Source organism: Helianthus annuus, chromosome 1, assembly GCF_002127325.2.
Source record: "Helianthus annuus cultivar XRQ/B chromosome 1, HanXRQr2.0-SUNRISE, whole genome shotgun sequence".
Lineage (NCBI taxonomy): Eukaryota > Viridiplantae > Streptophyta > Magnoliopsida > Asterales > Asteraceae > Helianthus > Helianthus annuus.
Genome location: NC_035433.2, coordinates 85,241,654 through 85,265,070, shown reverse-complemented (window position 1 = coordinate 85,265,070; position 23,417 = coordinate 85,241,654). Strand labels below are relative to the sequence as shown.

Sequence of the window (23,417 nt, the reverse complement as noted above, 5' to 3'; positions counted from 1 at the left end):
TTGAACCATACTTAAAACGAGTAAATAAATTGAGCGCCGGCATGCCTAAACGGGATTCTACATATACAATTTTATTTAATAATATATTAAATGGGGGAGGTTCATTTCAGAAGAGGATTTTAATGCGAGAAGTACGAGAAAAAAAAACCTAAATCATTCATTTTTACAATATAACTTTTATATATATATATATAAAGTGTTAAAATACAATATTTATTTATATATCTTGAAATTCAAGAAAAAAATACAAACAAAATTCATTTATTTATACTACCTACACAATGTTGTGTCATTCGAATATCAGATATTAAAATACATACTTAATGATGGGGTAACACCCCGCAAACCCAGACCAACGGATATAACCCAAGTACGGATAAGGAAACCATGAAGTACGCAAGCCGTGACTCACATGCTTGGTCCTAGTCGCGGCTTATGGGTTAGTGGCAATAAATTAGCTCTCACCATGATGGGGTAATATCTTTTAGACCCTATAAAGGAACAACGCTCACATGTGGCGAATGATGGGTTGTTCACAAGTCGTGGCTCACAGGATTATACCAATTTGTGGCACATAGACACACTCTTGTAACCAGAAAGTACCTAAGTCGCGACTGACAAAAAAGTACTTAAGCCGCGACTCGCAAAGAAGCACCAAGGACGCATGAGGTGACCTTTTTGGAAAGTCTTGGTGGTCAACTGCTATTTTCGTAATTTTCCCTAATACGTACTATTGCATACCCACCCCACATATCTTTACTAGCGTATAAAATAAATGATACATGTTATAAAATAAGATATAGCTATTGGAGTTCCCTCGCACGTTGCAACGGGAAATTGTCGGTACCGGTTCGGTTCAATACGGTATCGATATGGTACCAACACTCAATATAGAAACTGAAAGAGAAACCCTAGAAATTAAAATCGTTATATGCTCAACAGGATAGTGACATATATTTTACATTGATTGAAAACCATAAAAACGAATAAAGATAATGATTATGATAAAACTGGTCAAAATTGGTTCGATTCATCATGGAAGCAGTACGTTATCGGCATTCGCTATAGCTCAAGATAAAAAAAAAACATTATATTTTGATTGTTCACCCACAATCGATTCGGCCTTCCTACGCTAAATGATGCCCATTTATAGAAAAGAAAATAAATGTAAAGTAACTTTGATAACATGTACTTTGTGTCTTAATTACTTATACATTAGTATTCAAAACTCGGTTTCTGATTTGATTTATATCCATACATAAATAAAAATAGACACGTCACAACAACATACTCGCAATTCTGTAAAAGATTGTAGATTAAAAGTACTCTTAGCTTTGTGATGGGAGGAAAACAACCAATACTGAAATTAGTTATCAGGGGCGGATTTACCCCTAGTCTAAGGTGGGCGGGCGCACCCCCGGGAAAAAAAAATTAGTGCTATTTTCCGTTGTAAAAACCGTATGCACCCCTTGGATTTTTTCGTCCGCACCCCTTGAATTTTTTCATCCGCACCCCTTGGAATTTTTCGTCCACACACCTTAGGTAAAAAATGTTATCGATTTATATTTTAAATTTTTTTAGTAAACTCTAATTAAAAAAAACTACCTAAATTATATAAACTTATACTACCCAACTTAACCCAAATACCCAATACCTTAACTCACTATTTCATTAAACATAATTAGCCCACTAATTACTAGCCCATTAACCAAACTCAACCTAAGTTCAAACTATAATAATTAAAATAAGCCCAATAGTCCCTTAGAATTCCTCCCGCCCTCCCTCTCTTGGGTCGTCTCCTGCTAGCGATCATCGAACACAACAGCAACCACAACAACACGTCATCAGCAGCCGCGAACCACCGCCGTCCGACACCAAAGGGTAACAAAATTCTTAAATCGGTTTGAAATTTCATGTGTTTTCACGTTGTTTATGGTTGTTTAGATGATTTTAGATGATTTTTAGGGTGATTACACACGATTTCTAGTGTTGAAAATTAAAATTAAAACATTATATTATGGAGCGATGAACTTATGGATTAATTTGTTTGTGATAGGAACCATGAGTAGGGACGTTATGGCGCGATTTCCTTTGTTTTACATGACCTGACCCGACACGATCCAAACCGACCCGATACGAACCAGTTTTTTTTACTTATATTCCTAGGGGCCTAAAATTTTTAAAAATGTTCCGCACCCCACGGAAAAGTTTCTGGGTCCGCCAATGTTAGTTATAATATAATAATCTTAAAAAAAAATTCAAATGCTCGATCGTCTGAACTTTGTGATATTCTAACTTGGCGTTTTCTAACACATGGCATCTTATGAAACTTATGGCACAATTCAAAGTACCAAAAGTATCTAACTTGAAGAACTAAGTAAATCTTTACATTTTACTTCTATCCATTTTTATATAAAAATACCCAATCACAAGGGGCAGGGTTAGAGAAGTACCCAATTCATTTACCTTTTTACACAAATCAATATATCGTCGAATGGTAGTCACCAAAATCACAAACTGATTTCACCACAAACTGTTCATAAACGCTTATCAAACAAGATATATGTTCGTGTCCGTTTGTGTTTATTTGTTAATTTTAGACAACGAACGAAAACGAACGTTAATGAACATAAATGAACACAACTAATGTTCATGAACACAAATGAAAAAATAAAAACAAACACACACAAGCGTTCATGAACATAATATATAATACACTCACACTTACTAAATATTTAATTTGTTGAAATTTTGACGTATTTAATAAAATATAAAAATTCAAAACACTAATGAACCATCGAATACGTTACCCAACGTTCCCAAACATAAATGAACAAACACGGTCTCAGTTCATGTTCATTCATTTAACTAAATAAACAAATGTTCTTGTTAATGTTCAACGAACTTCCCATCGAACGATTCACAAATTATTCATTGAATATTTGGTTCTTTTGAGCCCCATTATTATCCCACATACCCATCATTCATGGATTACCGTGTTTGAGTGGATGACTTCAAGAAGCCCAATAAACAAGAAGCCCACTTTTGATGGGCCAAAGCCCAAGTCCAGCAAACAAATAAACCGAGTAAGTCGGCTGGGTTTTGCTTTTGCAGACAAAATCCCACCTCCTGAAACCTGTTACTTTCTTTCTCTCTTTCTGTAGCTATCAATGGCCGCTGCTAGTAAATACGCCAAACGCTTGTTGTTCAGACCCCATTTTCGAGCTCTCATCACCCCTCACCAGCGAACCATCTCCACATCTTCTTCCGAAACCCTTGCAAGAACCCCAAACCCTGAAAAAACTTTCTTCAAACCCCAAAACAGCGAACTACAAGACAGTCTCGTCAAAAGATTATGCCGAGAAAACAAACACGAAGAAGCCATTATCAATCCATGTCAACGATCCCATTTAACAGAAGCAATCAACTACTTGATCGTATTGAACATCCCTCTTCATCAATCTATTCTAATCTTCTTCAGCTTTGCCTTCAACAGAGAGCCCTTGAAGGCACCAAAAGGGTACATTCGCATATAAAAAGATCAAATTTTTTGCTTGGGGTGTCTAGTTACAATCGAATTATAGATATTTATTGTAAATGCGGGAGTTTGGTGGATGCACGTAAGGTGTTCGATGAAATGTCTGAGAGAGATTTGTGTTCTTGGAACACTATGGTATCTGGGTATGCGAAAGCTGGACGGTTAAAAGACGCACGCAACCTGTTTGATGAAATGCCTGAACGAGATAATTTTTCTTGGACTGCGATCATTTCGGGATATGTTCGCCACGGGTTTCCTATTGAAGCGTTGCGGTTGTGTAGAGCAATGTTGAAGGACTACAATGTTAGGTGTAATAAGTTTACGGTTTGTAGTGCGCTTGCGGCTTCTGCTGCGACTCAATCTTTAACAATTGGGAAGGAAATTCATGGTCATATTGTGCAAACGGGGATCGATTTTGACGCGGTTGTTTGGAGTGCTTTGTCAGATATGTACGGGAAATGCGGGAGTTTAGATGAAGCTAGACACATATTTGATAAAACGTCGGATAAAGACGTTGTTACATGGACAGCAATGATCGATAGATATTTTAAAAGCGGAAGGAGGGAAGAAGGGTTTCTCCTGTTCTCGGAAATAAACCTAACGAGTTTACGTTCGCTGGGATATTAAACGTATGCGCACTTTATAATCTGGAATCTTTAGGTCGACAAGTACACGGGTATATGGGGCGTATCGGGTTTAACCAATCTTCATTTGCAGCAAGCGCTCTTATTCATATGTATTGCAGGTGCGGGAACACCGAGATTGCGGATAGAGTGTTTAAGTGGGTACCAAACCCAGATTTAGCTTCATGGACTTCGCTAATCAACGGGTATGCTCAAAACGGTCAACCCGAAGAGTCTTTAAAGTTATTTGAAGCGCTACTCGAGTCCGGAACTAAGCTGGATCATATAACATTTGTCGGTGTTCTTTCGGCTTGTACACATTCCGGGTTGGTTGATAAAGGACTCGAATATTTTAATTCGATAAAAGAAAAACACGGGTTAGCTTATACCATTGATCACTATGCGTGTGTGGTTGATCTTCTTAGTCGATCAGGCAGATTTAATGAAGCCGGAGACATTATTAAGAAAATGCGGATGAAACCCGACAAGTTTTTGTGGGCGTCTTTACTCGCTGGATGTAGAATTCACGGGAATCTCGATTTGGCAAAACGAGCGGCTGAAGCGTTGTTTAAGATAGAGCCGGAAAACGCAGCTACTTACGTCACGCTTTCCAACATTTACGCAGCGGCTGGTAAATGGGCCGAGGTGGCGAAAATCCGGAACTTGATGGACGTTAACAAAGTGGTGAAGAAACCCGGACGAAGTTGGACCGAAATTAAACGAAAAGTGTATACGTTCTTGATGGGAGATACATCAAACCCGAGATTAAACGAAATCCACACGAGTTATTAGAAGAAGTGCAAATAAAGATTAGGGAAGAAGGTTATGTACCGAAGACCGATTATGTGCTTCATGATGTGGAGGATGAGCAAAAGGAGCAAAACTTGTCGTATCTTGCTATTGCGTTTGCGATTCTTGTTACGCCACCAGGGACTTGGATAAAAGTATTTATAGTGAATTGCAAGAATTTTCCTTTATCTTTATGCCTCTGTGCAGGCGATGTCCTTTATGTTTAAAATTGACGAGTTTTGTCCTTTAAGTTTAAAAATCAAGCACGTTTTACCCTTTAGGCCTAACCCAGTTAGTTTTTTTCGTTAAATCTTGTCATGTGCCTTGTACATGAGGACAATTTTGTCATTTTATCTCTTAGGGACTAATTATATAAATAAGTAACCATTTTATTTAAAAAACCACACTTTAAAAGAAAGATTAAAAAAAAACAATTCTCCCTTCCTACTCCATTTCCCTCCTCTGTACTCCATCTACCTCCCTCTGTATTTCATTCAAGCAGACAACCACCACAACCTCTTTCATCACCACCACAACCTCCTTCCACATGTTTCCACCGTAACCGTCACCAGTCCACCACCACCACAACCTCCTTCCACCATCGCCACCACAACCTCCTTCCACCATCGCCACCACTACCACCACCATCGCCACCACTACCACAACCTCCTTCTTCATTTCCCCATTAACATCAACAATATCCACACTCCACAAATAACTAACCTGATGTTAAACCTAAATATGTAAATCTACTAGCAAGCAAGCAGATCATTTCGACTGAACCTCATCGGTTCGAATGAGATTAATCCTCAACAAGTTACAATCAACAATCGAGGCTCAAACCTAGAAGCCGTCTATGTTCAATCGTACGGTCACGATCATCGGGTACAGCTGCACCATAATTCTTGGAGGAAAAACGCAGGTATTGGAACAGAGCTCGGAGAAGGCGACTCAACAAACGCAGATCCAGCGAAGAATTCTGTTCTGTTATTCTTCTTCTGGTTCAAATTTGTGTGAGATTGATTGAGTTGATGAGGTTTGAAATTATCTGGATGATTTGTTAGAGAATCGTGAGCTTGAAGAACACCAACACGGCTGATTGGTTTCATTTCAGATCTGATAGAAATGAGAATGGTAAGAGTTAGGGTTTGATGAAGGGAGAAATGGGGATAGGGGGTTGTTTATAGGAAAGGAAGAGGGTAGCAGACGCATTGAAAGCTGGTCATCAATTTTTGACCACTAATTTGGATCATTAAAACATTTTTATTTTTGTTTTATTTTTTAAAACATTTTTATTTAAATGGGTAAAAAGACTAAAACACCCTTTTGTGATCTGATTTAACTGAAAAAATTGACTAGGTTGGGCCTAAAGGACATAACGTGCAATATTTTTAAACATAAAGGACAAAACTCGTCAATTTTAAACATAAAGGACACCGCCTGCAAAGAGGCATAAAGATAAAGGACAATTCTTGCAATTCACTCAAGTATTTAAGAATTTGAGGACTTGTGTTGATTGTCATACGTTTATTAAATACGTGTCTAAAGTTGTTAGTAGGAAAATTATCGTTAGAGATTCGAGTAGGTTTCATTGTTTCGAAGATGGGAGTTGTTCATGCAAAGACTATTGGTGAGATTAGGGCTGTAAACGAACCGAACGAACACGAACAAGGCATTGTTCGTGTTCGTTCGTTAAGAATATTATTTGTTCACGAACGGTTCATGAACACTTACCGAACGAGATTTCTTGTTCGTGTTCGTTTGTTAAGGAAATAAACGTGTTCATGAACGGTTCACAAACACAAACGAACACAGATAAAATCGACGAAGTTCAATTGTATTTTTCGATGTGAATAATAAGAAAGAAAGGTAGAGGTACGTTTTCCTATTTTATTTGTTTGGGTAATGAGATAAATAAGAATTAAGGAATATAAAAGGTTTAGATAAAATAAATAAATGCTAAAAAGAATTTAATGAACAACATAAACAAACGACCATGAACGAATGTTCACGAACACGTTACCGAACGTTCATGAACGCAATTGAACGAACGAGACAGTTGTTCGTGTTCGTTCATTTAACTAATCGAACGGAATTTCTTGTTCATGTTCGTTTATTAACTAAACAAACGAACGTAAACGAACTGTTCGCTGAACGTTCGGTTCGTTTACAGCCCTAGGTGAGATTGTAATAGTTAGTTTAGTCGATAGTAGTCAAACTATAGACTGAGGAGGGTGAGATAAACAAACTTAACTACCGTTTGAATGGTTGTTAAGTGGTTGAAACTGCATCTTGTTGATTTTCTTTGTTGTTTTTTGAAACTGCAGTTAGACCGCCCGTAGTGGGGCGTGATTTGAAACTCAGCATGTAGTTCTTGCTAAATCTGGTCGAACCGGCCTGTGAACACCCTCAATAAAAACAAAACGATGTAGTTCAGATAAAAACGACGTAGTTTAAATAAAACAAGCCGATTCTTCGGGCTTCTTTATCTATCTTGGCTCGTAAAGCTTTCGAAAAATAATATACGACTCTTTGGATCGGGTTTCCCAAGCTAGATGACATCTCGTCGCACCAGTCGAGAAGGTTACTAGATTTTTCGAATTGTTGTTGGGTGAGTTTCCCTGAAGAAAGTAAAAAAATTTCAATGAGTTGAACATCTTTGAGTTGTTGATCCAAAAGGCCCGAGAATGAATCCATGTATGCGTGGGTCGATAGAGACATGGAAGTCGATGAACGTGATTGTATGAACCGTTCTCCACCTAGCCGAATAACCTCATCGGTTGATAACATCTTGTAGATTTCATTTGGTTTCTCCATAATTTTGAGAGATCAAAGGTTTTGGCAGGAGACAAAAAAACATACAACATTTATCTCGATGGGAGACATTGATGGTAACGTTGTTGATCTTTTCGATGTTGTTTAACATATGATATTCAATGTTTGGTCTTCTTTGATTTGGTTTTGAGTGACTCAAAATAACTCAAAATCAGCTCTAGTATTGTTAAACTAAGATGAGTTAGCTCAAATAATTCAAGTTTTGTTATAAAATGTACACATTTATTCAAGTCAGTTGTATATAACATTATATAATTTTTTATAGTTCTAATAATATTGTGTCATTGTGTGTGTGTTTTTGTTAAAATAAAGTGCACATGTTAATTCATGTTGCTACATATCATATAGTATTTTAGTTGTTGTAAAGTTGTTACAACAGTTTTATAACTGATCTTGTGAATGAGTGCAGTTTACATTACTTGAAGGGCTGAGTTGTAATATCTAAGGGGATAAGCTGTACAAGTATAAACTAGAAGGTTGATATTGAAAATTAAGATATTTTCAATATAAAAGGCTTCAACAGTTGCGTAATAGTTCATTCTGGAAGCTGCTGTTTCTCTCTCATCAGTCAAGCGATTAGGGTTTTGTTCAGATCAGTTGTGATCTGCGGTGTTTGTATTTGATTGATCTCTTGTGAGATCTAATCTTTGTATTGTTTTAGTTGTATAGATCAACTGATTTACATCAGTTGATCATCTTCTTCATTGTATCGTTACAGATCTCACTATTTGTGAGATCTAGGGTTTCTGGGGGGTTTTTCTTTGGTTTGGGTAATAATAAAAGTTTTGTCACCTTTTGTCGCTATTTCTTTGTGTTCTTGGTTTATTATTAGTTTTATACCATTTTTACATGGTATCAGAGCTATGTGCTCTTGATTTTACGTTGTTCCGCTGTAGTTTGCTTATTTCTGATTATTGATTGATCTTGGGTTATTTGTTTGTTTTGAAGGTTTCTTATCTCAGAAACTGTTATCTTGTGAGTTGTTTAAATCTGAAGGTTGGAAACCCTAAATTAGGGTTGTGGTGACTGAAGGTTCTTTGCTGGATTATTGAAGATCCGTGTTGGTCTCTGTAACCCTAGAAGGATACAGAGCAAACTGACCGGTTTTGTTAGTTCTCTTGTCTTCTGATCTGTAACTATAGCCCTAAGTGAAGGCTGTAGTTCAGATCTTGCCTTGGAGTATTTTTGCACCCTCTGTAAGATCGTTTCAACTCTGTCTTTGTTTTTTATTGATTGGTTGAATAGTTGAAGTCGGGGTGGTGAGGACCGGCACTTTTGATTGCTTGTTATTGTTGATTGTTTGTATTTGTTTTTTGTCTGTTGGTAGTGGCTTCTGAGTTAAGACATGTCCAGGCACCTGTGAGTGATGAACCTGGAATCTTGACACTGACTCAGTTTCGCCTGTGTGTGAGTGTGTTATTTTTTGTGATTGCTTGATTGTTTGTTGATAGTTGTTCTGTGATATACGTGCTTTGGATAATTGATTGTGTAATTCTTGCTTGAAAATGGCTGGTGATACTGATACTAGTAGTACTTCTCAGACTTTAATTGGGAAGTTGGATATAGGTGATCCATTATATCTACATCCTAGTGATTCAAGTGCCTTGACAATTGTTAGTGTTAAACTAAAAGGAACAGAAAATTATTCTGTGTGGTCTAGTGCCATGAAGTTGGCTTTAGAAGCAAAAAACAAGTATGGTTTTATTGATGGAAAATGTGTTAGGTCTGAGAGTGATGCTGTATTAGCTGGTCAGTGGGATAGATGTAATTCTGTGGTTCTTACTTGGTTATTAAATTCTATATCTGAAGAATTGTTTTTAGGACAAGTGTTCTCTAAACTTGCTTCAGAAGTTTGGACTGATCTTAAAGAGTCATTTTATAGGGTTGATGGTTCAATTGTGTATGATTTGTATAAAAAGATTAATAGTGTTTCACAAAATGGTACTTCAGTTGCTGAATATTATAATAAACTTACAACCATGTGGAAACAATTTGATGCCATGTTGCATCTTCCTACATGTTCTTGTCAGGCTGCAAAAGATTTTAATGATTTTTCAACCTTAATAAAATTAATGCAATTTTTAATGGGACTGGATGATGTTTATCAGTCGGTAAGAACAAATCTGTTAACAAGAGAACCATTACCCACTGTTAAAGTGGCTTTCTCTGTTGTGTCTAGAGAAGAGTCACATAGGTTGGCTAGTACTGGGTCAAAAACTCAGAATGTTGCTTTTGTGTCTAAAACAAATCAATCTTTTGATCAAAAGAAAAGGTTTAACAAAGGATCTAATTCCAGTCTAAAATGCACACATTGTAATATGTTAGGGCATACTGTGGATAGGTGTTTTGAGATTATAGGTTATCCACCTGGTTTTAAAAGGAGAAGTAATAACAGCAGTCAGTCTAGTCAGTCTGGAAGATCTAATATGTCAAATGGTAGTAAAAATAACACTGTTAATAATGTTACTTCATCTGTGGGAAGTTCTGGTTTTCCTTTTACCAATGAACAGATTGCAAAATTGTTGAGTTTAGTTGGAGAAAAAGGTGGTTCAGATAGTCAGAATCAGAATGTAGGAGGTGAGTGTGTTAATGTTCCAAACTTTGTTAGTTGTTCTAGTTCAGTTGTTTTTAATATGAATGGATGGATTGTTGATTCAGGGGCTAGTCAACATATGGTTAAAACAGACAAAGATTTAATAAATAGTGTTGATGTTTCAGAGTTTAATATAACTGTTAGTCATCCAAATGGCACTAATGTTAAAGTCTTAAAAATTGGTGATTTAAAGTTAACAAATGAGTTAGTGTTAAAAGATGTCTTTTATGTGCCAGGATATAGTGTAAATCTGTTGTCTGTGTATAGATTGTCAAAAGATAATCAAGTGAATGTTGTGTTTAATGAAACAAGTTGTTTTCTACAGGATTCCAGTTCAAAGAAAATCCTGATGAGTGGTAGTCAAAATTGTGGTCTGTATTTTGTAGGCAATTCTGGTAATTTGTTTAATGCCTGTTTCAATAGTTCTGTTCAGTCTTTTACTTGGCATAGCAGGTTAGGACATCCTTCTGATCAGGTTTTAGCAGTGTTAAAACAAAGTCTTAAAATTCATTCAAGTGAACATGGTCCATGTGATGTTTGTCATAGGGCTAAACAAGTTAGGGTTCCTTTTCCTTTAAGTGAACACAAGTCTAAGGCTGTAGGAGACTTGATACATTTAGATGTATGGGGTCCTTATAAAATAACCAGTTATGATGGTTATAAATATTTTTTAACTATCGTTGATGATTTTTCTAGAGCAGTCTGGTGTTATTTCTTAACTAGTAAAACTGAAGTTTTTGAAAATTTAAAGATATTCTATGAACTTGTGCTAACTCAGTTTAAAAAGAGAATTAAAATCATTAGAAGTGATAATGGAACAGAGTTTGTAAACAATCAAATGAAAAGTTTTTTTGAAACTAAAGGTATCTTGCATCAAACAACTTGTTCCTATACTCCACAACAGAATGGAGTAGTGGAAAGAAAACATAGACATTTGTTAAATACTGCTAGAGCCTTGATGTTTCAGGGTGGACTACCTTTAAGGTTTTGGTCTGATTGTGTTTTAACTGCTTTTGCCATCATCTGTGTTAAATGGTAGAAGTCCTTTTGAAATGATGTTTACTTTTAAACCCTCATTATCTCATGTTAGAAACTTTGGATGCTTGTGTTTTAGTACTATATTACATGATTCGGACAAATTTTCATTTAATGCTGAAAAATGTGTTTTTCTTGGTTATTCAAGTTTTAAAAAAGGGTATAAGTTGTGGAGTTTGGATAATAAAAAAATATTTTTTTCAAGAGACGTTAAGTTCTATGAAAATGTATATCCTTTTAAAATTAATCAAGAACTCACTGTAGATAGTCAGCTGAATCATGTAAACTTTTTGGATAATATTGTATCTGAAGTTTCTAACATACCCGATGATGAAGAGGGTACAAATGGTGCTCAAGATCCTATTAGTGATGATCAGCAACCATTGTTTCCCTCTACATCAGCCCCTGTTTCAGATGCTGAATTGACTCTGCAAACTGAACAGGAGGGCAATAGTGGACAGGATACAAATGAGAGGGCAGAGGACACTATAGGGTCAAATGTTGAGACCAACCAATCTGAGGGTACTAGTGTTAGAAAATCTTCTAGAAAAACTGTTTTACCTAAAAAATTTAGTGATTTTGTTGTTGAGGGTAAAGTTAAATATGGGGTTGAAAAAGTTGTGAATTATGCAAACTTATCTTATGAAAATATGTGTTTTGTTGCTTCGTTGAATAAAATAATTGAACCTACTTGTTATGATGAAGCTGCTAAAAATGATAAGTGGATTGATGCTATGAATAGTGAAATGGAAGCCTTGTATAGAAACAATACTTGGGTTTTGGTTGATCTTCCTAAAGATAGAAAGCCAATTGGCTGTAAATGGGTCTATAAGGTTAAGTATAAGGCCAATGGGGAGGTTGAAAGGTATAAAGCTAGATTGGTTGCCAAAGGGTTTAACCAAAGAGAGGGGCTTGATTTTGGTGAAACTTTTTCACCAGTTGTCAAAATGACTACTGTTAGAATAATATTAAAGCTAGCTGTTAATAATAACTGGCCCTTGTATCAAATGGATGTTAACAATGCTTTTTTATATGGTACTTTGTTAGAAGATGTTTTTATGACACAGCCACAAGGCTATTGTTCAAAAGATGATAAAAAAGTATGTAAACTTGTAAAATCTTTATATGGGCTTAAACAAGCTCCAAGACAATGGAACGAAAAGTTAACTTCTGTGTTAACTGCTATGGGTTTTGTGCAAAGTATTTGTGATTATTCATTGTTTGTATTGTCAAAACAAAGTGTGTTTGTTGTTTTACTTGTATATGTAGATGATATTGTTATCACCGGAAATAACAAGTCTGAAATAGAAAATGTTAAACAAAGATTAAGAGACAGTTTTCATATTAAGGATCTTGGTTTACTTAGATATTTTTTAGGAATTGAAGTATTATATGGTGATGGTCATATTTGTTTGTCTCAACGAAAGTATTGTCTTGAATTACTAAATGAGTTTGGTTATTTGGGTTGCAAACCTGTTGCAACGCCAATTGAGCAGAGTTTTTTAGTTACAAGTAAATGTAAAAGTGATCAAAAAGTTCTACAAAATGTTAATGGTTTTCAAAGGCTTGTAGGAAAACTGATTTACTTGTCTTTAACTAGACCTGATATCAGCTATGCTGTTCAGTTTTTGAGTCAATACATGCATAGTCCTACTCAAGTTCATCTTGATATAGCTTTAAGGTTATTGAGATATTTGAAATTATCTCCTGGAAAAGAAGTTAATTTTAAAAGGTCTGAAAGTATGGAGATAACTGGTTTTGTGGATTCTGATTGGGCTAAATGCCTTAAGACCAGAAGATCAGTTACAGGTTATGGTATTTTCTTGGGAGAAACACTTGTTTCTTGGAAAAGCAAGAAGCAAAATGTTGTCTCAAGATCAACTGCAGAAGCTGAGTACCGAGCTATGTGCTCAGCTACCTGCGAAGTCATGTGGATTATCAACATCTTAAGTGAATTAAAGAATTCTTGTAAGTTGCCTGTTAAATTGTACTGTGATAGTAAATCTGCAATTTCAATATCTCAAAATCCTGTATTTCATGAGAGAACTAAGCATTTTGAATTGGATTTACATTTTTTAAGAGAAAAGATTGCTGCAGGTATTGTTGAGCATGAAAAAGTCAGTACAGATGTGCAGGTAGCTGATATATTCACAAAGGGTTTGAATGCAAACCAACATCAAATTCTTTGTGAAAGTTTGGGACTTTATGACATGTTCACCACATGAATTATTGGGGCATGTTAAAATAAAGTGCACATGTTAATTCATGTTGCTACATATCATATAGTATTTTAGTTGTTATAAAGTTGTTACAACAGTTTTATAACTGATCTTGTGAATGAGTGCAGTTTATATTACTTGAAGGGCTGAGTTGTAATATCTAAGGGGATAAGCTGTACAAGTATAAACTAGAAGGTTGATATTGAAAATTAAGATATTTTCAATATAAAAGGCTTCAACAGTTGCGTAATAGTTCATTCTGGAAGCTGCTGTTTCTCTCTCATCAGTCAAGCGATTAGGGTTTTGTTCAGATCAGTTGTGATCTGCGGTGTTTGTATTTGATTGATCTCTTGTGAGATCTAATCTTTGTATTGTTTTAGTTGTATAGATCAACTGATTTACATCAGTTGATCATCTTCTTCATTGTATTGTTACAGATCTCACTATTTGTGAGATCTAGGGTTTCTGGGGGGTTTTTCTTTGGTTTGGGTAATAATAAAAGTTTTGTCACCTTTTGTCGCTATTTCTTTGTGTTCTTGGTTTATTATTAGTTTTATACCATTTTTACAGTTTTTATTTTTATTTTTTATTTTTTTTATGAGGTCTGAACTTTCAGTAAAGACTTGAGTGCTGGGCTTCTTTAAAGACTTGGGTTTGGAAGCTCATTGGCATGTTGCTAACGGGCTGTCGGGCTGGTGCAAGTTTAAGGTTAAGAAGCGGGTCACTATGGCTGAGTTGAGATCTCAAGGGGTCGAGACAATTATCTATATATCAAACCCCTTTAGTCAAGATCTTCACATCCAAGGCCGGCCCGAAGGTGTGCAAGATGGGCGATGGCTCAGGGCCTAAACCCATCGAGGGCCCAATCTTTTTGTTTTTGTATTAGTTTTACACTGTAAAGTTAGAATATATATATGTAATAAATCGGAAAAATGCCATTGTGAAGCACTTGTTTTAGTGGTTTGAAAGTCACTTTAATAATAAGAAGACACGGGTTCTAATCCCGGTGTTCTCAGTTTGTTTTTCTTTTTGTTTCTTTTCTATTTATTAAATGCAAATAACATTAATTACCTAATTATGTCAAGTTACATTAAATGATTGGTGTTGTATATTCTTTTTAAAAATTTATATTTAAGGGCCCGTATTTTCTGTTCGCACAGGACCTAAAGATTTTCGAACATTTTCGGAGACGACAATCACATCGCCACATTCATTCAAGTTTCTTGCATTAGGGTATTCCATTCATTTATTTTACACTCATTCATCTCTCGTTTACTAGATTGAGTATTTGATCTTGGTTCTACATATTATAGAACTTGTTGTCATATAGATTTAGTGGTGAGTTCGTTGTTACAGATCATTGTATTATTGATTTGCGAGTGTTTGTAGAATCTGTTAGTGTTGTTGAATAAAAGGTTTGATTTATCATATTTGACACAACTTGATCTAAAACTTCGAGTCAATCCAAGGCAACTCGTTTAAAATTCAAGCAAAGCTCGACTATCTAGGCAAGCTTCTATGATTAAGTAGATTGCAAAACTGAAGATGTTGACCATGATACTGATATCTAACATGATCTACTACGAATGTCAAAATTGAGTTGGTCTAGCAATGTAAACAAGTCAGACCACTCTTGCGCTCCTATTAAACCAAACTTAAAACGAGTAAATAACTTGAACGCCCGCAAGCCTAAACGAGATTCTACATATACAATTTTATTTAATAATATATTAAATGGGGGAGGTTCATTTCAGAAGAGGATTTTAAACCTACACAATGTTTTGTCATTCGAATCTACACTATATAATAAAAGAAACCACTTTAGGACACTTGTCATCATATTAGGCCATCTCTTATAGATAATTATTCTTTTAATTTAATCTCTTCTAATTAATTATAGATAATTCTCCTACTAAATATTATTTATTTTAATATCTCATATTATAGATAACCCTCCTACTAAATATTATTAATTTAATATCTTATGAATAATTATATTTTAATTTAATCTCCTTCTCATTTATAATATTATTTATTTGAATTAATTATATTTGAACGTTTTGTTTAGTTTGGTATCAAATAAATTTTACGAAACTTAAAATAAAATTAACTAATATTATTTATCATTTATACATTTACGGAGTTTTAAATAAAGGGTTAAATTTATTGAGACTTCGTTAACAAATTTTGCAACAACAGAGTAATCTACTTTTATCACGAAAACCGAACTTTGTATTAATATATTAAATATTTTTATTTTCACTATACAAAATTACAGTTCTCCTACTAAATATTATTTATTTTAATATCTTATATTATAGATAACCCTCCTACTAAATATTATTAATTTAATATCTTATGTATAATTATTATTTAGTTTAATCTCCTTCTCATTTATAATATTATTTATTTGAATTAATTATATTTGAACGTTCTGTTTAGTTTTGTATCAAATAAATTTTACGAAACTTAAAATAAAATTAACTAATATTATTTATGATTTATACATTTACGGAGTTTTAAATAAAGGGTTAAATTTATTGAGACTTCGTTAACAAATTTTGCAACAATAGAGTAATCTACTTTTATCACGAAAACCAAACTTTGTATTAATATATTAAATATTTTTATTTTCACTATACAAAATTACATTTACTCGACCCATGTAACACATGAGGTTTTTTAAGATATAACTTTTTATTATTTGATATATAAAATTAGATTTATTCAATTCGTCCAATACACGGGGTTTTTTACGGATATATTTTTTATTATTTAGTACAAAAAATTACATTTATTCAAACCGTGTAATACGCATATTTTTAAAGATGTATTTTTTATTGTTTGGTATGTAAAATCACATTTATTCAACCCGTGTCGCAAATAAGGTTTTTTAAAGATGTATTATTTTATTATTTGGTAAACAATATTACATTTATTCAACACGTGTAATACACGTGGTTTTAAAGATATAACTTTTTTATTTGGTATATAAAATTACATTTATTCAACCTGTACAATATGGTTCTTATAGATATAATTTTTTATTATTTAATATATAAAATTATATTTATTCAACCCGTACATAAATGGGGTTTTAAAGATATATTATTTTATTATTTAGTATATAAAATTTATTTATTAAACCTCGTGTAATACACGGGGTTATAACCTAGTATCAAATATTAAAATACATATTTAATGATGATGGGGTGACACCCCGCAAACCTAGACCAATAGATATAACCCAAGAATGCCCAAGTACATATAAGGAAACCATGAAGTACGCAAGCCGTGACTCACTTGCTTGGTCCCAGTCGCGGCTTATGGGTTAGTGCCAATAAATTAGCTCTCACCATGATGGGGTAACATCTTTTATACCCTATAAAGGAACAACGTTCACATGTGGCGAATGATGGGTTGGTTGTTCACAAGTCGTGGCTCACAGGATTATACCAATTCGTGGCACATAGACACACTCGGGTAACCAGAAAGTACCTAAGTCGCGGCTGACAAAAAGTACTTAAGTCGCGACTCGCAAAGAAGCACCAAGAACACATGAGGTGACCTTTTTGGAAAGTCCTGATGGTCAGGTCAACTGCTATTTTCATAATTTTCCCTAACACTTACTACTGCATACCCACCCCACATATCTTTACTAGCGTATAAAATAAATGATGCATGTTATAAAATAAGATATAGCTATTGGAGTTCCCTCGCACGTTGCAATGGGAAATTGGTCGGTACCGGTTCGGTTCAATACGGTATCGATATGGTACCAACACTCAATATAGAAATTGAAAGAGAAAACCTAGAAATTAAAATCGTTATATGGTACACAACTACTAAAAAAGATGGAAAGAAAAACAGTAAAAATAAACACATAAAAACGAATAAAGATATGTTTGACATTGATTGAAAATCATGAAAACGAATAAAGATAATGATTATGATAAAACAGGTTGAAATTGGTTCGATTCATCATAGAAGCGATACGTTATCGGCATTCGCTATAGCTCAAGATAAAAAAAAGATTATATTTTGATTGTTCACCCACAGTCGATTTAGCCTTGCTACGTGTCACAAATCTCAGATCCAAAAACAATCACGGATTTATTCAAAAGAAGATTAAGAACAGTTACAATGAAATGATTAACCAGTCATCACAGATTGACCGGTGAATCATGTACATGAACAAGATCAAAGTAATAACGATAAAACCATAAACTCTCACGTATTTTACTTGTGAGGAACAAAGAAAGGGAAAGATTGAATGATAGAGATGAGAGCTGTGATGATCGAGAATGACAAAGACAACAGCCCCTTTAAGCATGTGTACAACCCTAGAATGAGGACAGCTGGAGCCCAGAAGGAGCAGCCCAAAAGCAGTGACCAGAAGGGAGCGGCCCAAACGAACAAGCCCATAGCAAACCTCAAAACCAAAGAATAAAATTGGATTAGAAAATGAAATAAAGAGGCACATTTATACTGTAAATTTAACACCCCCCTCAGTTTAAATATGCAAAAAGGTTTGTTAGACCCAGAGACTTACATATATCTGAATTAGCTTTTGGTAGGAGGCCTTTGGTGAATAGGTCGGCAAGCTGATTTTCTGTCTTGATTCCTTGAGTTTTGATCAGGCCCGAAGCTATTTTTTAATGTAAGAAGAATAGGTCCACCTCAAAGTGCTTTGTTTTGTCATGAAATACTGGGTTTGCGGCAATGGACAGGGCATCTGAGCTATCATATTTTAATGTCACTGGAATATTAACATCAACTTTGAGTTCACAAAGGGGATTGATTAGCCATAAAACTTCACAAGTGGCGCTGCACATGGATCGATATTCTGCCTCGGCAGACGATCTGGAAACAATGCTTTGTTTCTTGCTTTTCCAAGAAATCAAAGAACCTCCCAGGAAGATACAAAAACCAGTGACAGAACATCTGCTGTCAATACATTTTGCCCAATCAGAATCTGCAAAAGCTGTTAGGTGAAAAAAATTGGTTTTTGTGAACATAATCCTGGTTCCCGGGGCTCCTTTTAGGTACCGCAACACTTTGAAGGCAATATGAGAGTGTGCTTCAGTTGGTTTGTGCATATATTGAGATAAATAGTGAACTGAATAAGCTATGTTAGGTCGAGTGTGCGACAAATAAATCAATTTACCAACCAATTTTTGATATTGTGTAATGTCAACATCTTTGGTTTCCTTCTTTGTTAAATTGGTTAGAACATGATTTTGTTCTATGGGGAAACTGAGTGGTTTGCTTCCACTCATCCCATATTCATTCAGTAAGTCCATGCAATACTTTCGTTGAGAAAGGCATACACCATTGTCAGTTTTTATAACTTCGATTCCAAGGAAGAATTTCAAAAACCCAAGGTCTTTGATCAAAATTTTCAGTTTTTAAGAAATCTTTAACCTCATTGACTTTCCCTTCATTATTCCCGGTTAAAACAATATCATCGACATAAACAAGAAGGACAATAAAGACCTCCCCTTTTGACATGACAAACATAGAATGATCACATTTGGACTGAACAAAACCAATTTTGACTAAGGTTTGAACAAGTCTTTCATTCCACATACGTGGGGCCTGTTTTAGGCCATATAGAGACTTGTTCAGCCTGCAGACTTTGTTTTGTTATTTGACACCTAACCCATCAGGAAGATTCATGTAGACTTCTTCCTTAAGGTGACCATAAAGAAAAGCATTATTAACATCAAGTTGGTACAACGACCAATTATTCTAGACATATAAACTTATAACACACCTAACAGTGACCATTTTAACTACAGGGGAAAAGGTTTCCTCAAAGTCGATACCTTCTCGTTGGTTAAAACCTTTTGCAACGAGACGGGCCTTAAACATATCTATCTCACCCGTGGATTTATATTTGACTTTGAATACCCACTTGCTCCCAATGGGTTTTTTTCCATTTGGTAGGTCGACTATATCCCAGGTGTTGTTTCTATAAAGGGCTGATAATTCCTCATTCATGGCCTCAACCCATCTATTATCCTTAAGTGCATCTGTATAGGTGTTTGGTTCAGTTATTTTGTTAACATTGGCAGCAAAACAGATATTTTCACTAGGTAGGTTTGAGTAATCAACGAACTTGTCATAACTATACTTAGCATGTCCTACCACAAAATCATTAAACCTTTTTGGAGCAGACACAGATCTGGATGATCTCCTAGTAGGTTGATTACCCTCAGGAAGGTTTGATTCGTCATTCCCACTGCTTGACTCAGCCCTCACAGGATCAGGCTCAACACTTGTGGTCTCATGGCTGTTAGACACACCATCAGACCCTAAGGACTGCTGTGCCTCGTTCACAACAGTGAATTCAGCCTCGTCGTGTAAGAAATAACCCATAATGTGGCCTATGGATCATTTGAGTTATGTTTACCAACATGACATAACGGGTCCATAACAATTACTTGATGGAAGTAATTGTGAATATTTACAAATTCAGGGACCATTATGATTTATGATTTCCCTTAGATGCCTTTAATGAGAATGCCAAGGAGTTTGTGTAACTTGTAAAATGGATGGTCATCTTATTCATTCAAGTAGAGAATAACAGAACTCCTAAAAACACCAATCAAGTCTTCTCCCTTAGTCTCTATCAACCAAAGGCATCATAACGGAATCATGGCCTCATCATCATCTTCGGCTAAGATAAGCATCCCCACAAGTAAGTGCCTATAATTTTACGCTCAAGTTTATGCTTTGGCTACATGTTTAATGATATAATCAACATGTGGTACCAGAGCGATGTTGATTATATCAATCCAATTGTTAATTGATTGGGGATCTTTCGTAATTAGAAATCAAAATCTTTAGAAACTAAGCTGTTAACTTGATGAACAGTTTTTTGAATTATTTATCGAAAAAATAAATAAATAAATAAAGGCACTGTTTTTTAGTTTTAAAGATTTTTTGGCCGATTGCATATCACCTTGTTTAATTCTCTGATCATTAACCTTGTGATCAAGACTATGGTATGCGATACATGTTAAAACAATTAAAAAAATGGTTTCCATAAAAACATGTAGATCCCCTTTTCACACATTCTATATTTGGTGACTCATGTGACCATCAGGTTTTTCCATGGCATCCAGATATTCATTAAAATGTCATTATGGATGTTATGGGTTTTGTTTTATATTTGTAACTGATGCCTTATATAATTGTTTTTATTTGAAAGTAAATTACGTTGTTTTAAATATTTACTTGAATTATTGAATAGTATCCATGCCTTATTCTAAGCATATTATATGGATACCTTATTGTAAGTGTAAGTATGGATAACTATTTGATTTTAAGACGGTAGAATTTTGATGGCCATATAATTATCATCTCATGGATACAATTATTGTTAAGGGATAATATTATTTGTGAAAATTATTTTGATGAACTGTGAAACAAATAATTAAGGTTTCCTTTTAGTTTCTTACAAAATAAAGTAAGTGATGATATTCCTTTTTTATGTAGTTACATGTATTGTTATACAATGAACCTAAAGCCACATTTTTGAGGATATACATAATAATTATTAGCCTAATTACATAGATATATCATTTCTTGCCCAAAGGTGTTATGGTATACTTATGTGCTTTATTTTTACGTTCATCGTATATGAATTTTGGTCAAAGCGAAGCCAAAATTCATATGGGACATTAAGACAGGCCATTTATAATATATGTTCATAATATGTGAATTTTGGTCAAAGCCAAAGCGAAGCCAAATTTCACATAGAACATTAAGATAGTCTCTATCATTTACGTACATTCACAATACATGAATTTTGGTCAAAGCCAAAGCGAAGCCAAAATTCATGTAAGACAATAAGTCAGTCTATTATGGTATGTTTATAATATATAAATTTTGGTCAAAGCGAAAGCGAAGCCACAGTTTATGTAAAACATCAAGACAACATTTTATTTATGTATGTTCATAATGTCTGAATTTTGGTAAAAGCCAAAGCGAAGCCAAAATTCAGGAAGAATTTTAATTAATCTATTATTTTGGTGTTATAATAGATTTTATCTTCAATGTACTTATCTTTGTCTGCCTTGCTTGATTACCCCTAAATAGATTACTCCAACTCTTCTGTTTGTATTGATCTAGCATCTACTTTTAGCCCTAGCCTTGGAATTGAATTATTGACTGGGGCAAACTTTTCCACATGGAGGGATACGGTTAAACTTACTCTTGGTATGGTGGATCTTGATTATGCCCTGAGGCATGACCCTCCTGCTGCTCTGACTGCTGAAAGCACTACAGATCAGAAAATAGAGCATGAAAAGTGGGAAAGGTCTAACAGAATGTCTCTTATGGTTATCAAGAATTCCATCTCAAGTGCCATTAGGGGGGCTATACCTGATTCAGAGAATGCCAAAGAATATCTGAATTCAGTTGAGGAGCAATTCAAGGGATCTTCTAAAGCACATGCGAGTTCTCTAATTTTGAAGATGCTTACCACAAAATATGAAGGTATTAGTGATGTGCGTGAGCACATAATGATGATGAGCGACATGGCCCATAAGTTAAAGGGATTAAACATGGAAATAAGCGACGGTTTTCTAGTACACTTCATCATGACTTCTCTTCCTGCACGTTTTAATGCTTTTAAGATCAACTATAACACTCAGAAAGATAAATGGTCAATGAGTGAGTTGATAGCAATGTGTGTGTAGGAAGAGGAACGTTTAAAACTAGAACAACCAGAAGTTGCTTATATCACTACCACTAAGTCAGTGAAAAGGAAGGGAAATTTTATAGGGGAAAGTTCCAAAGTCCAGAAAGCTAATTCAAATACTGTTTCCAGCCCTAATGTCTCCAAGGGACAATCTCGTTGCAAGTTCTGCCATAACAAAGGGCACTTGCAATGAGATTGTTCAAAATTTAAGGAATGGCTGGCTAAGAAAGGTACTGATGCATTAATGATAATTGAATCCTTTAATATTAATGTACCAATTAACACATGGTGGGTTGACTCTGGTTCAATGATTCATGTTACCAATTCCACACAGGGATTCCTTACAATCTAGAGGCTGGAAAGAAACCAAAGAACACTTAGAACGGGAGGAGGGGAAGAACTTGAAGTTGAGGCCGTAGGAACCATGCAACTTATTATGAAAACTAGTCATTGTGTTAAACTTTATGATACATTATATGTACCAAAAATTACTCGGAATTTAGTATCAGTATCAAAGTTAGATAATGATGGTTTTGAAGTTTTACATGGACATGGAAAGGTCACTATTAGTTTAAAATCCCAAGTTCTTGGTTGTGGTTATCTGGATGGAAATCTCTATAAGTTAGAACTAGATGATAGCTTTTCGAAATCTTTGTTGTCATATAACGTAAATGAGAAAATCAACAAACGAAAACGAAAACATGATTTTGAAACATCATCTAAATTGTGGCATCAACGTTTAGGCCACATCTCACGAGACAGAATGTTAAGACTCGTGAAGGACGGTGAATTACCAGATCTTGATTTTAGCGATTTTGGAACATGTGTTGAATGCATTAAAGGGAAAAAGACAAATAAAAATAAAAAAAGGGTGCCACAAGGAGTTCTGGATTATTAGAACTCATACACACCGATATTTGTGGACCTTTTCCACCTGGCATTACTGGCCATACGTCTTTTATTACTTTCATAGATGATTATTCTCGGTACATGTACCTGTATTTGATTAAAGAAAAATCTGAATAACTTGAAATGTTTAAAACTTTTAAGGCTGAAGTTGAAAACCAACTTAGTC

At 34.8% G+C, this 23,417-nt stretch overlaps 1 protein-coding gene and 1 pseudogene across 1 annotated transcript; both read left to right on the top strand.

The window, feature by feature from the left end:
* The first annotated feature begins 3,048 nt into the window (after positions 1–3,048).
* Positions 3,049–6,584, top strand: LOC110870873 (annotated as a pseudogene).
* A 13,708-nt stretch (positions 6,585–20,292) lies between these two features.
* Positions 20,293–22,340, top strand: LOC118490573. The gene is made up of 2 exons (XM_035988287.1): positions 20,293–20,335; positions 21,772–22,340. The coding sequence occupies exons 1-2, from the start codon at positions 20,293–20,295 to the stop codon at positions 22,338–22,340; spliced, it is 612 nt and encodes a 203-aa protein (XP_035844180.1).
* The last annotated feature ends 1,077 nt before the right edge of the window (positions 22,341–23,417 follow it).